General features: G+C 45.1%; 2 protein-coding genes across 2 annotated transcripts; both read left to right on the top strand.

Moving 5' to 3' along the window:
• Positions 1 to 3,697: 3,697 nt before the first annotated feature.
• On the top strand, positions 3,698 to 10,336 carry micall1b.2 (MICAL like 1b, duplicate 2; the record flags this gene model as incomplete). The annotated part of the gene is made up of 16 exons (XM_084439065.1): positions 3,698 to 3,840; positions 4,328 to 4,376; positions 4,593 to 4,734; positions 4,957 to 5,057; positions 5,175 to 5,317; positions 5,576 to 5,742; positions 6,106 to 6,246; positions 6,347 to 6,350; positions 6,477 to 7,188; positions 7,539 to 7,667; positions 8,136 to 8,262; positions 8,467 to 8,557; positions 9,045 to 9,118; positions 9,533 to 9,647; positions 9,790 to 9,836; positions 9,974 to 10,336. 16 exons carry the CDS (start codon positions 3,698 to 3,700, stop codon positions 10,111 to 10,113), a joined length of 2,325 nt encoding a protein of 774 aa, XP_084295191.1. The 3' UTR covers positions 10,114 to 10,336.
• A 498-nt stretch (positions 10,337 to 10,834) lies between these two features.
• Positions 10,835 to 12,880, top strand: polr2f (RNA polymerase II, I and III subunit F). The gene is made up of 5 exons (XM_084437848.1): positions 10,835 to 10,976; positions 11,158 to 11,227; positions 11,617 to 11,747; positions 12,056 to 12,127; positions 12,345 to 12,880. Exons 1-5 carry the CDS (start codon positions 10,957 to 10,959, stop codon positions 12,433 to 12,435), a joined length of 384 nt encoding a protein of 127 aa, XP_084293974.1. The 5' UTR covers positions 10,835 to 10,956; the 3' UTR covers positions 12,436 to 12,880.
• Positions 12,881 to 14,015: the final 1,135 nt, after the last annotated feature.

The following is a 14,015-nucleotide window of genomic DNA, read 5'->3' as shown; positions in this document are numbered from 1 at the left end:
CCCATAGGGCAGGAGCCTATCTCCTGTTTCCTTAGTGTGAGGCAGCTTGATGTACAAGTACACCCCCTGGACATGACGCTAGTATGTCGCAGGACATGGAGATTCGAGGTGTTGAGGTTCGTTTACATAATGACAAACTGTCTGAAATATGCGTTTGTTTACATAGTAAGCTATACTGTATAAAGTTCCTATGTCACTTGTGGAAATGTAATTTAATTCTTCTAGTAATTTATCTCTAAACTGAAATATTCTTTCAACCCAAGGTGACCCAAGTCTGGAGCTGTGAGCAGGAGGAAACACAGCTGAGGCCAGAAGTCAGCTACGGGGTCCTTATTCCTGCCACAACCCCACCCCGCTCTGTCTCTGCGCCACTGGCAGAGACGCCGGCGCCACCGGCTGCATCGCAGAGGGAGGTCAGACGGGGAGCAAAGCGTGGGAGGGCCCCACCACCACCAGTGGTCCTCTCTGTGTTCCAGCAGGGAGTGCTTGATGCCCTCAACAAAGACATTGGCGAGGAGGAACATTTCCTGTTGAGTCTGGTACCAGCTCTTAAAAGACTGGATAACAGAGAAAAATCCCTCGTCCGTTTGAAGTTTCAACAGTTTTTATTTGATGCAGAATTTTCCAATGAGTAGTTTTATTCATAGCGACTATAACCCCCCCCCCACACCTGTGCCTAGATAAAGTTAAAGTCCCAATTATTGTCACACACCCAACCTTAGTTCTCCGCAATTGACCCATCCCCTGGGGGAGCGGTGAGCAGCAGCGGTGCCGCGCTCGGGAATCATTTGGTGATTTAGCCCGCTAATTCCAGCCCTTGATGTAGAGGTCTTCTCGGGTCTAAAATGTGGACCCGAAACCGAGATGGACCCGAGACATTCGTTCCGAGATCCGACTAAATCTAATAATTTTTAAAAATATGTATACCGGACCCGATTTTGTCCGAGAGCAGGAGTAGGACAGAGACCCGAGTCGGATCGGGTATTTTACGGATCCGACAGGCAGTAGTAGCAAGTAGCAGTAGCATTAATCTCTTAGGCTGTCAGGGCTGTTGGCTTGCATGCTGTTGCATCACAGTTTGATGGAATTGCGATTTATCCTCTCAATCTTGACAGGATCAATCGCTGTTTTGTCAGGCTGTGATGTGGCAGCATGGAAATGAAACGGCCGTAAATAAATAAGGCTACACAAAGCTGCCGCTAGATTTGACCTCTTTATATTCATTATCTTTCAGCTTATTTTTCACAAGGTAGGCTACTGGTGGTGGCTGCCGTGTCTCCGCTCGCGTCGCGGCCACGGTCTCACTGAATTTGCGTCATGCGTTTCTCGGGTATTACGCATAATGACACAGACCCGAGACCCGAGGTAATAGAATCGGATCCACCCGAACCCAATTGACCATAATAAAAGCGTGGAAATGTGGACCCGGACCCGTACGGGTCCTCTCGGATTTACCCGACCCGTGAAGACCTCTACCTTGATGTTGAGTGCCAGGCAGGGAGGCAATGGGAACCTTTTTTTTTTCTTTTTTTCTTTTTTTTTTTTTTAAATAGTCTTTGGTATGACTCGGCCAGGGATCGAACTCACGACCTCCCAGTCTCAGGGCGGACACTCTAACCACAAGGCCACTGAGCTGGTTTTAATGTCTCACACATTTAATAATCAGTTCAATTGATTATACATTTACCTGTGACTAGATACTGTAATCAGTAAATATAAAATGCTTACTCTTTTATTAATCAGTTCAATTGCTTAGAAATGTTCCTGTGCCTAGATGTTGTAGTATGTAATATTTGAGAGAATGTAGGCCTGGTAAATGTATAGTATTAGCCTATTCTTGAGGTGAAAGTGCTCATGCCCCCTGTCCCCATGATTCATAATTCATATTAATGTAATGAGACCACTGAAATTAGAGAGACTACAGGCTCCACATTAGAAATATATATATATATGTTTAGTAGTTTAGTTTGAGCCATTTTGAGACCATTTTCCGTGTTCCTCTGTCATACTGTAGGGTACTGTACATGGTCTCTATTACTTCCTGTGCAAACCAGATTGCTCGTGTACAAGGTGTCACTGCGTCGCTCGTCCGTATAGCTTCCACCCTCGCTTGCCCCACACTTTGACACTTGACCACCTCTCATAATCACTGCTTTAGCCAGCTACACCACCAGCTTCTGGTTCGATTACGTGGGTGGGCGGTACTAAGGAGTGAGTTAGCCAATTGAACTCGGTTACACCTGTGACAGTTGATTTGGTGAGGGGGGGGGGTCCAGGGTGGTTATATTAAGGGAGGGGGGGTATTTTAAGGAGTCGGAGGGGGTGATGGGGGGGGGGGGGGGGTGCAGGCAGGCTATATTAAGGGATGGCAGGCCTGACACCCTCCTGCTGCAGCTATGGGACACCCTGCTACAGAGGTAATTAAGCCAATGTTGAAACATAAAATCCAGTACATATGATCCAGCGATCAGAGAAAGTAACTACTACAAAGCTATGAGTTGTGTTTGATGCCCCATCTCATGAGAGAGAAAGTCGCTCTCTGAATGAATGTCTTAACTGGACCAAATCTAAATCCACATCGATCAAATTCTGGCAGCACAGTGCACATGCATCTCTCTTTGTAATGTATATACTGTGGTCAGTTGGTCACATCGGAGAATGACTTGAGATATATGTACTCTGTTTACACAATGAACTTATTCTAGTATTAGTAGTAAATTGTATGTACATTTTCTGTTTTTATTTCACACTTGCTCTGGCAATGTAAATGTATGTTTCCCATGTCATTAAAGCCCCTTCCCCCCATGTTCAATCCAAAACTCAACAGCAGAGTGATTAAATCCATGATAGTATGTGTGCGTCTACAGAACTTTTTGCCCCATATTGACATGACTTAAGATGCTCATCCTCTTAATTCTGGGTGTTACATTTCAAGAGTTTGTGCACCACTGAATGTACCAAAACCACTTCTTCTAGGCATTTAGCCTACTTGATCGTCACATACCTGCAATGTTAAAGCATTAGTCTGCAACCCCTTCAATTTCACAACATCTACCAAACAAATAGGTTAGTATTGTAACATGTATCTAATGGGTTTCATTCTGAAACCCAAACCTGAACTAAGTTTAGGTGCATGAATCGTGAATCCCTCTAGCGGTACAAAGTTGTACTGGAGGCTAGACTGCATGGGCATAAACAGTAAAGAAATAGCGAGCGAGTAGCCCAACCTAACGGGTTTATTTTAACTCATATTTTCTTCACAGCCATGGTAAACAAGGAACTGATTAGCTTAATGATAATAAACTGCATGGAAAATGTTACCAGAAATAGCCTAGGGCTACTTAGTTTGGAATTCTCGAATGGGACTAATCTTGAACAGATTTCAGTGAGTTTGTTGTGACAACATTGTACAGTAGCGAGCTACATCAAAGAGAGGAATCAACTCGTGTAAGTGGACGTTGTTGGTTAGATTTAGCCAAAAAGGATCTTTCAGGTTCGCTGCAGTTCAAGAGGTTGGAGAGAGACATTTTGGAAGAGCAAGCCACACAGGTTACTCGTATCGAATCGTCAGTCTACGAAGATGCCGAAATGGGTTTTGTTGCTAGTCTTGTCGTGAAAATTAAACGGTCTGTCAGGTTGCCTCACTAATACAGCGAGACGTTAAATTGTTTCAAGCAAGGATTCCCAGGTCAGATTCATGGGGTCACTGAAGGCTCTGCAAAATTGGTGTCGCATCAAGTGCGAAAATTATCCCAATGTGGAGATTAGGAACATGTCATCCTCATTCAGAGATGGGTTGGCCTTTTGTGCCATAATCCACAAGCACCGACCAGATTTAATGTAAGTATATGTAGGCTACACGTTATATAGGCCTACACGAGTATCGGATAAAAAATAAAAATTTCTAATTTGAAAAATTGCAGCACTTTTCAGAGGTTGACTGACAATGAAAAGTGGCCATGGGGTGGAGAATAGAATAGGCTATTTGGCGCTACTTTATCGATGTGCCTCAGGATTTTCTTACCTTGACACACAGAATAGCAGCACTAATCCCCAGTAGGCCTGCTACACAAATTAACTCCTTAATTGCCTCATTCTGCCCATCTTCCTTTCGTTGTTAATGCAGTACACGGGACAGCTTTTTCATCTGTCGTTTCTCAGTCAACACTGTATCCGTTTTCATCCTCTTGGTAGTTTCTCAGTCTGTCTGACTGGTGATGATATTGAGTGTGTATGTCTAGATAGGGCACATTTACTAGCAGTAACTTCCATGCTCAACAAAACTACAAATTAATCAGTCTAAATGCTGTACCGTACCTTTCCCCAGAGACTTCTTCTCCCTCTCCAAAGATAACATTTATGAAAACAACCGTCTGGTGAGTTGACCTATTCATAACGCTCCCAACATGCATGCCTATTATTATTATTATATTATTATACTAGACAGATTCAGGCCTCCAACTTAAAGCGCGTCATTGAGGGGCCTGCGTTCCTCCTACAGTGTGTTTTGAGAAGGATGCGAGGAAAGAGGAGGTAAGGGATCAAGAAAACGCTGTGGGGACTCAACCTTGTCTGGCCTCTCTCACTACTAGGCATTCGAGGTTGCTGAGTCCAAGCTGGGGATCCCCGCCCTGCTGGACCCCACAGATATGGTGTCCGTGGAGGTGCCTGACCACCTGAGTGTCATCACCTACCTCTCCCAGTACTACCTCTTCTTTAACAGAATACCTCATGGTATATCACAGTCAGTTCAATATCTTCACTGTTCAAGTCAAGAAGATGCCACAAGTCCTATTCATACACTGTATATACCCATGAGATACAGGAATTAAATAGTAATAGTAATTAGGAATCATATAAACAGAAAAGCATGTTTTATTCCACTATTATAATGTTTGTGTAATGCATAGCAACAATTAATTGTGTAATAATTTGCGTTGCATCTTTACTTCACAGCCAGTCCAGCCAGTTTGAGGGTGTCACATGATGGTGTTGCAGGCCCCTCCCATCTGCTTAAGAGACATCGTGCATCTCCTCAGGCTCTGAAGACACCCACGGTAACAGAAACAGGTCAACATTGTAACAAGGAACTGTGGTATCTCCCTCCAACTCCACCTCTGTAGAATATTTGTTCCTGTCCTCTGATATGTCTTTTTTACTCTGAGTGTTTTCAGAGTTCAGCTGATGGACAGACAGGGGTGGTCTTCCAGTCCAACAGAGGCAGGCCTACTAGTATCTGTACCTCCTGTATGAAGCACGTTCACCTGGTCCAGAGGAACCTGGTAGAAGGAAAGCTCTACCACCGCAGCTGTTTCAGGTACTGTAACACCACAGCACACCAGGTAACAGGACCACTCCCATAGAGAATACAACAGTATTAATGCATTTGCTTGCTGTATTAATTTCTATGATCACACCCTTATCCTTAGTGAAATATCTCTTGTGGTCGGTGTGTTTGGTACTTGTACTCCCCTATTGGCATCTATAACTTGTGCCGGTCTAGTCTGTTTTTAACTGACTAGCCTGGGGTAGATGGATAAATAAACAATAATGACGATCTCTTTTGTTTGTTCAGATGCAGTGTGTGCGGCAGCACACTCATACCAGGCTCTTACAGCGAGGGAAGAGAGACTGGCTCCTTGGTGTGCGCCCACCACTGCCTGACAGCCAACCAGAACGCCCGACCCGACCTAAGTAGACAGGCAGAGGTGGCATCCACGGAGCACCTGCCCAAATTAGCCGGTCAGGAAGTGACATCATCCCAACTTGGACAAACACACAGCCCCAGTCCCGGTCTTAGTTTCGCTCACTCTACCGGGAAAACAGAGTCACGACGAGAGAGGGCGGTTCCTCGCGGCGGGGAGAGGAGCCCAAGGCAGGAGTTGAGCGGGAGCAGAGAGGCGAATCACGGAGAGCGGAACACAGATCCGGCTTCTGAGTCGATGTTAAGGGACCGTCTAAAGAAACCGCCGCCACCCAGTCCTCCACAGCTCGCCACGGAAGAGAGGACGCTCGCCGACACGCAGTCGCAGTCCGCAGGGGCACACGCCGGGGCACAGGAAACAGAGACTAAGAAAACAGATTCCTGCGGTGGTCTCTCTCCAGTATCGGCTGGCCATTCTGCCCCCCAGGGGGGCGTTTGTAGGCCTGTTCCTGCCCCCAGACGGATTTTGGACTCTTCTGTCCCTCCCCGTCCTGTACCCAGGACTCGTACTGTCAAGGCCATGGACAGCTCCTCTGCTACAGGTGAGTCAGATGAACGTGTGAGCTACTACGTGTTCAGTCATCTCTCTCTCTTCTCTGTCTCCCCATGACTCTTATCTCTGCTTTGCTTTTCACAAAGCAGGCAGGTCAGCTGATCTTCGCAAATCCCCACCCAGGTGAGTGTGTTCATCTATCTACTTAAGTAAACAGCAAAAATCGCCCGTACATTCAAGCGTCTGTCGCTTTTTAATCTTTTCTAACCCATCCCCCAGTTCTGCTGGCAGGGGCCATAAGCCCAAAGACCCCCCCTGGATGTCCATAGTCCACCCAGGACCCTGGAACAGACTTCCCCCAGCCCCAGCCCCAATCAAGCCCTCTCGCTCTGGCTCCCTGTCGTCCCTCCATGGTACGGGGGAATGGTTCTGGAAGAAGGTGCCACCAGCCAACCCCTTTGGGGAAGAAGAAGATGAGGATGACACATCAGAGGATAGGTCAGATGGTACTTCTGAGACAGAGGATGGTGGAACCACTGCATTGGGTCAGAGGTTAGGTGACTCGGCAGCAGAAAACAGTGGACACGGAACAACAAGGGTCCCTGACTCGGTGGGGGCAGAAAGTGGACTTGGTTTACCTGAAGCCGGAGCAGCTAGGTCATCATCAGACTTATCTGACTTAGCTGGACCTGGTGGGCTAGGTGGTTTAGCTGAAGAGGCTAGTGGACATGGAATATCTGAGATACTGGAGATACCTGACTCGGCTGTAGCAGCTAGTTGCTCAGAAGTACTCGACTTATATGAGCCCAGTGACCTTGCTGGCTTAGTTGGACTCCAGGGCCTTCCTTTCCCCAGCAGTGTTTCAGAGCCAGCCATCCTCTCTGCCAGTCATAGCCCCTCCCCACCGGTCCTGTCAACCAATAGGGGAGCAGCTGTTCCCTCAGAGTCTGTGAGTGACACTGAGACAGTGTTCCTACTGTCTCACAGTAAGGTAAGAGTAGAGCTATTTATACTCAAATTCAATTTATATTTCAGTTATATAGCAGTTTCCTGGACACGGGTCTCTATTGACACATACCTGTTTCTAGTCAATGTGCCCTATGTGGATTTAATAAGTCTATTTATGATTTGGTGATTTTAAGTCTACTATAATATCAATGTCCTCATGTGCATATAGCTCCCCGTGCCAAAAGCTTCAGCGTGTAATTCATGCAAAGGTATCGGGTTGAACTGGTTGCAGAGTGTCAACACGGTCTGTATCTAGGTCACCGGCACTGCAAAGTAGTCGGCCGGTGTGGTCTGGGCTGCAAAGTATCTCACTGTGTTTATATTATTTAGCAGGTCAGCAAAGAGAACCCTTTTGACAGAAAAGCCCCCCCGTTAGGCGCTCCTGTGTCCAAGACGCTCCAGGGAACCATACCCAGACGTGCGGCCGCTCCTGGTCACGGCTTCCCCCTAATCAGGAGGAAGGTGAGAGGGGAGACACAAGGGTTCAGTGATCACCTTTGTGATGCAACACCGTGACACAGGCTGTGAGGCTGGCAGTGCTCAAACCCAACATGCACACCTATTCATGCTGGTCCTGGTGTACTCCTTACTCTGATCCTGCTGACTTAACACTAATCCTAACCCACTCATTTTGTGAAAAGTGTCATGTAAATTAATTGTTTGCTTTTCATTATTACTGTACTAAAGCCCTCCTGTATAACATTCCTTACACATTACATTACAGCCGTTTAGCAGACGCTTTTATCCAAAGCAACTTTATTTAAATTGCATTTAACGTAGGTAGTCAGTGTACTACTACTCGCCAGAACTCACAAGTGCATCTCCTTTCTAAACAAGTAACCAAGAGCATAATCTAGTGCTAAAACCAAAGTGCAAGAGTAGCAAAATAAACGCCATTCATACTTCACTCCTCTCGGTGTGAGTCCTCAGGTGCAGGCGGACCATGTGGTCCCAGTGCGTGAGCTGCAGGGAGAGATGGGAGAGCTGGAGCAACAGATGGACTCGCTGGAGACGAGGGGGGTGGAGCTGGAGACCAGTCTGAGAGGCGGCCACGACAGTGAGGCCGTAGAGAGAAATACAGTGTTGGGTTCTGCTGTCTCATGTTGGGGTGTACTGTACGCTTCGTTGACGTACACTCTTTAGGGAAACAGTGGGGATAATTGTATCATGTTAACGTCAAGATAATTTAATTGATTGACGATTAAATCATTTGATGACATTGGTTATGGTATCAGGCCCTACTGATGACCGCTGGTTTCAGATCAAGAGGAGGACGACATGCTGGTGGACTGGTTCACCCTCATCCACGAGAAACACAAACTGGTGCGCAGGGATACTGAGCTGGTCTACCTGTGAGTGATCTACTGATGAAAGTCAAAACCGAACAGTATTTCCTGTTGTAACAGCACTTCCTGTGTTAAAGGGTTAGTGGGCTATTTCTGACATTTAGCCATATCTGTCTACCATGAAACGGAAACATAGACAACATAATTTCACTGATTGTTCCAGTACTGAGCTAGCTGCAGTTTTTCTACAATGCTACAATGGAAGTCAATGGGGAAACCGTAAATGTATTGGAAAAACAATGATATAATATGTGCTTTTCCAAGACGAGATGCACAGGTTGTTATCATACCACTCTCAGAATGCTCTCCTGTGAAATGTTTTGCAGTCCAAAACATGATTCAGATTCATGGTAGACAGCCCACAAATAGCGCTAAATGTCCAGAATAGCACACTACCCCTCTAATCTGTTACCCTCACCATCCGTTTCATTCCGTTGCATTATGACTCTGTGTGTGTATGTGTGTGTGTGTGTGTGTGTGTACACATTTGCAGGACTAGGCAGCAGCATTTGGAGGAGAGACAGGCAGATGTGGAGTATCAACTTCGATGTCTCCTTAACAGACCTGGTGAGTGATACTACTAGGGCGGGTATCGCTTCGAATTTCAAGAATCTATTCGATTCCGATTCACAAGGTTCAGAATCGATTATCACGATTCGATTCGATTCAATATCGATTCGGTTAGTGTTATTAAAACCTGTTTTTTTTTTTTCTGTAACCTTAATTACATGACTGCCAAGATATGCAACACATCAACAGGCCCACTACGGCTGGGTATCGATACTGATTTCCAAAAATGAATGAATGAATGAATCATTGAATTAATTAATGAACTATCATTCATTAATTAAATAAAAGATCGATTTTAATCATTTTTTTAACCCAACCCTAGATACTACTGTATGCTGCTGTTGCTTAAGTGTGCTTGGGGCTCTTAGAATAATCCAGAATAATCTCTGGATCACTTCTCGGGGTCTTTAGAGAGTGAGTGGAGTAAGGACGACCGCAGCCAGGAGCAGAAGTTGATGGACGAGCTTGTTACCGTCATCGGACAGAGGGACCAGATTATCAACGGCTTAGACCAGGACAGGCAGAGGTACTGTACCGGGGAAGCAGTCACTGTTTTACAAGTGAATGGTGGATACTCTCAGGGTTTTGGATCCAAGAGGCTCTTTTTTTCTTTTCCTTTTTTTAAAATCAGGATCGTTCCCACTGTAAAGTTTTTTTCTGCTTTTTAGGGAAAAGGAAGAAGATGTGCTGTTAGAGGCCATGATCCAGAGGAAAGGTAGAGCATATGTCTCCATCTTAGTCTCCATGTCTCTCTAGAATACAAGTTCCTTTTTTGCTCTTTCCTCTAATCCCCTACTTCATCTCAGATGAACTCCTCCTTTGACATTCTTTTCACCATCTCTCCATCTTCAGATTTTCGGAAAGAGGAAGAGAAAGACCTGAAGAAGTCAAAAGGAAAGCTAAATGCTTTGAGTGTGCTGAAGATGCTGGGCCATAAAACAGAGGACACCAAAGACCCCAAGAGCAAGGGCTCCCAGAAAAATAAGAGCTGAGATAGAGGAACATTTTGTCTCGGAAAAAATGATTAGTCCATATCCTCAGCCGGAATTATTTGCTCAGTTACTTTTACAGAGGCCCTCGTGAAGATTGTGGTGCAGGAGATTGCTGATACTGATGATTGCTGATACTGATGATTGCTTTAACCTCACACACATAGGCCTACTGTAGACCTTGTACCTCATTACTATGGTCTCATATGATGTTATGTAACATCAACCTGCCTACATGGACTACAGATGGAAATTAGCCTCCGGGCTATAATCTGGCATATTTACGTGTACTGCTATGCATGTTCATTATCATGTCCTGAGTTTCTAAATAAATAAATAAAATATCAAGTAGTATGTCAACTCCTTGTTCATTCAGGACACATCACGTTGGAATGACATCACCTATTGAAAGACAATGTCTCATCACCAGCTATGAAATAGTGATGAACTTCTACTATAGGCCAGCATTGTATTATTTACATCAATGACAGATGGGATTGTGTAACAAGTAAAATTTTCAATAGGATACTGGATATAATGCTATTCTGTTATTAAAATTGTATTTTGTATCAACTGAATTAATTTGTGGATTTAAAAATCTGCATCTACAGATATATATTATCAATTTATTATGTTGCATATTTTAAAATAATTTTGTCAAAGAATGTTCCACCTCAGCGGAACCATAATGTGATCTTTGTTGTATACGGAAGTAGCGAAAGGACTGGTCCGGAAGTTCGCAGTTCGCCGCTCATGCTTTCATCGAAGTGTTGACAACAACTGTCTTTGGAAAGTATTTGTATAATTTATTGATTTCTACATTACCACACCCGAAAGAAGAATAAGATGTCAGACAACGAAGACAAGTAAGTAAATAAATAACGTGTTAGAGCCCTGGAACAAAGCCATACACTATATCTAACGTTAGCTCAACGTGGGGACATTCGTTCTTGTGCGGTGGTGCTGGTGAGGATGAACCAAAGCTATAGGAAGCTAACTTTAACTGGAGGTCCACTTGTCTGCCTTTCTCTCATATACTATTTCTAGCTTCGATGATGGAGATTTTGATGACGGTGAAGAGGATGAAGGATTGGATGATCTGGAGAACGCAGAGGACGTACGTTTTCTATCAACATTTCCTACCTGACAGGATGCGCTACCCATGAATTAAGCAGATTAAAATGAGTCGTAGGACACTCTGATAGACATTTCCTACCTGATAGGATGCGCTACCCATGGTTTAAACATAATGGTAGGTCATCCTGGGAAGATAGGCCAACTTTTCAGAACACCGGCTGTGACGTTAGCTAACGTTGGCTAGCTACCGTTAGCTTATTAAGTAACATCCTGAGAAATCCTGAGAAATCTTCATACACTGTTATCTTGATGCATCACTAAATATCATTCATCGTAATACTACAGCGCTAACGAACGTTAAGTAGTCTCCACTCTCCCTCGACTCTCCCTGGTCGGCTCTAACATGGTGCTCTCTCCCATGGTAACCAGGAGGACCGGGAAAACGTACAGATTCTGCCTGCAGGTGAAGGCCAACAGGCCAATCAGAAGAGGATAACAACCCCATACATGACCAAGTACGAGAGAGCCAGGGTGCTGGGGACACGAGCCCTCCAGATAGCGTGAGTAGAAGTTCTATCCATCTTCCCGATTTCCTTTTTCTATATAGTTCTACTCCTGCAGTGGGTCTATTATAACACACAGCACTAGAGGCCGGGTTTGGTTCTCTGCTGAGGAAGGAAGTTTTCTATTCCACCCTAATGTGATATCCAGACGAGCATCTGTTGTGTGAGGAAGATGACCAGGACAGTGCAGTTGTGGGCACCCAAAGCTTTTCTTGTCAGCTGTCAGATGTTCAGTTTACTATATCGTTTTCCACTGCTGAGTCATTGTTTTGACAGATTTCTCCTGTGTTTTTGTCCTGTTACAGGATGTGTGCCCCAGTCATGGTTGAGCTGGAGGGAGAGACAGACCCACTGCAGATCGCCATGAAGGAGCTCAAGTAAGCAACACTAGCTACTCTCACTACAGTCTACTGTCAGGTTAGACTCGGTTGAGTTGTGTTTTCTCAAGCGTTGGTGTTTTCAGGAGACGGACTCACTTGGTAGTGAATGAGAGCATGCCACTCTCTAGACCCTGCTTTTTGTAAACACAGCTCAGTGTTTCTGTTTTTTCAAGTCTGATTGTGACTCTGTTCTGTGCTCTCATCTCTCCCCCAGGAGCAGGAAGATCCCCATCATCATTAGACGGTACCTTCCTGACGGCAGCTACGAGGACTGGGGCTGTGACGAGCTCATCATCACCGACTGAACCACACCAAACACTATTGGCAGAGGCACACCGAGTCCACGCCTCCCGACCAACCAGGCCAATCAGGGCCACAGACTGAGGAGACCTGGAGAGTAGATGTCATCGGTCAGCCTTTGATTCCGAGCTCCAAGTCGTTTCTCTCTGATCCACTGCATCCCTCACAAGTTCTAACACCATTACTTGGAGCATAGACAACCAACCCCCCTTCATAAAAAGAAGAAGTGCGGCTTTGTTAATCTTTATGTAGGATGGAAAATTGTTATTACAGATAAATTACAGTTAGCATCCACAAGGGGGAAATGTAAGTCAAGTTGGTGTTTAGCTACATTGTATTCCCAAAAACACTGATGTGATTATAAGATTATTGTTTTGTGCAGAGGAAGGGCAGTTCCTTTGATATGTCTGATTGTTTTATTGTTGTGAATAAATTCATTTTTTTATTGAAGTTTTGTCTTATTTGTGTCAAATTCCCATAATGTGGTCACCAAGAATATTTCTTTCCATCAGGCGTGTTTTTCTTTTAAGTGATGTGTATATTCAGTGATTCAGTGATCGCTCATGGAAGTCATTCTTGTCATTTGTTTGACTTCATTCTTTGCCCATACTTGCTGTGCTGTTGATGCGGAAGACAATGTACATGTAAATTGAATACAGCTGCTACCTGAATGATGCAAATCATTCAGTGCAAAATAGACTCAAATCAATCAAGTGAATGAACTCATTTCTGGTGTGCCTCTTGTAGAACTGGAAGGTGTCAGGCTTGTCTCTGACGTATTTGCACGATACCACGTAAACTACTTGCTATTGAAAGCTGGGGGGCACATGAGGTAGCCACGCTAATTGTTGCCTGCCCTGAAGGAATGTGTTTTTGGGCTGCATTCTACAGATCACAGAGTTCTGTAATGCCTTTGGGCAAAGCTCCTCCCCCAACTAACTTACCTGGCGAACTATCAATTATTGATACGTTGGTGTTATTGCCTGCGGCTGCATGTATCATACGTGTCAGCGAATCATTTGTACACGGGTGGATCTGAAGTCCGTCAGACAAGCACGGACCCTGGCACAGGCAGGTCATTGTCAGATGGAAAATAGGTTGTTACTATGGCAACCAGGAACCCGGGATGAGAGATGGGGGGGGGGGGGGGGGTATTCACAGTTTTTATCAAGGCCTTGTTTTCACAATGTGCATCCCACTCATCTCTGAAAGTAACACTTACATTCCATTCATTGTTGAAAAAGAAACATGTTTTGTTTTTTTGGGCCCACAGTTTACTCTAAGGGTAAGGAACCATTCGACTATAACAAAAATACAAATCCTGAATGTATCGTTTTATATAGTCCGATCATATGAAGTGGAGCCAGGGAGACCCACTATCTGTGTATAGCATGGGTTTCCTCCTGTCATGGGGCTCCAGAGACTCTCATGTGGCCCTCGATCACCAGCCCCAGACCCAGGAATCCCCCGCTGGACTCCCCTGCCCCGGGACACACCCCGCCTCCCGTTCTCCTCTCCCCGCGTCCTCCTGTCCCTCTGTTCACAAGCCTCTTTCTCTACTCTACCATCCTCCTGGAACCATGTC

The sequence above is a fragment of the Borostomias antarcticus genome, assembly GCF_949987555.1.
Source record: "Borostomias antarcticus genome assembly, chromosome: 5".
Taxonomy (NCBI): domain Eukaryota; kingdom Metazoa; phylum Chordata; class Actinopteri; order Stomiiformes; family Stomiidae; genus Borostomias; species Borostomias antarcticus.
Note: the sequence above shows the minus strand (reverse complement) of the source record. Positions and strands in the feature narration are given on the sequence as shown.

What these genes read in the sequence shown, in the direction of transcription:
- polr2f (XM_084437848.1), top strand. Translation starts at nt 10,957, where the DNA reads ATGTCAGACAACGAAGACAA. An exon ending in ACACGAGCCCTCCAGATAGC is followed by an intron (nt 11,748 to 12,055) that starts GTGAGTAGAAGT and finishes GTCCTGTTACAG; the next exon opens with GATGTGTGCCCCAGTCATGG. An exon ending in ATCGCCATGAAGGAGCTCAA is followed by an intron (nt 12,128 to 12,344) that starts GTAAGCAACACT and finishes TCTCTCCCCCAG; the next exon opens with GAGCAGGAAGATCCCCATCA.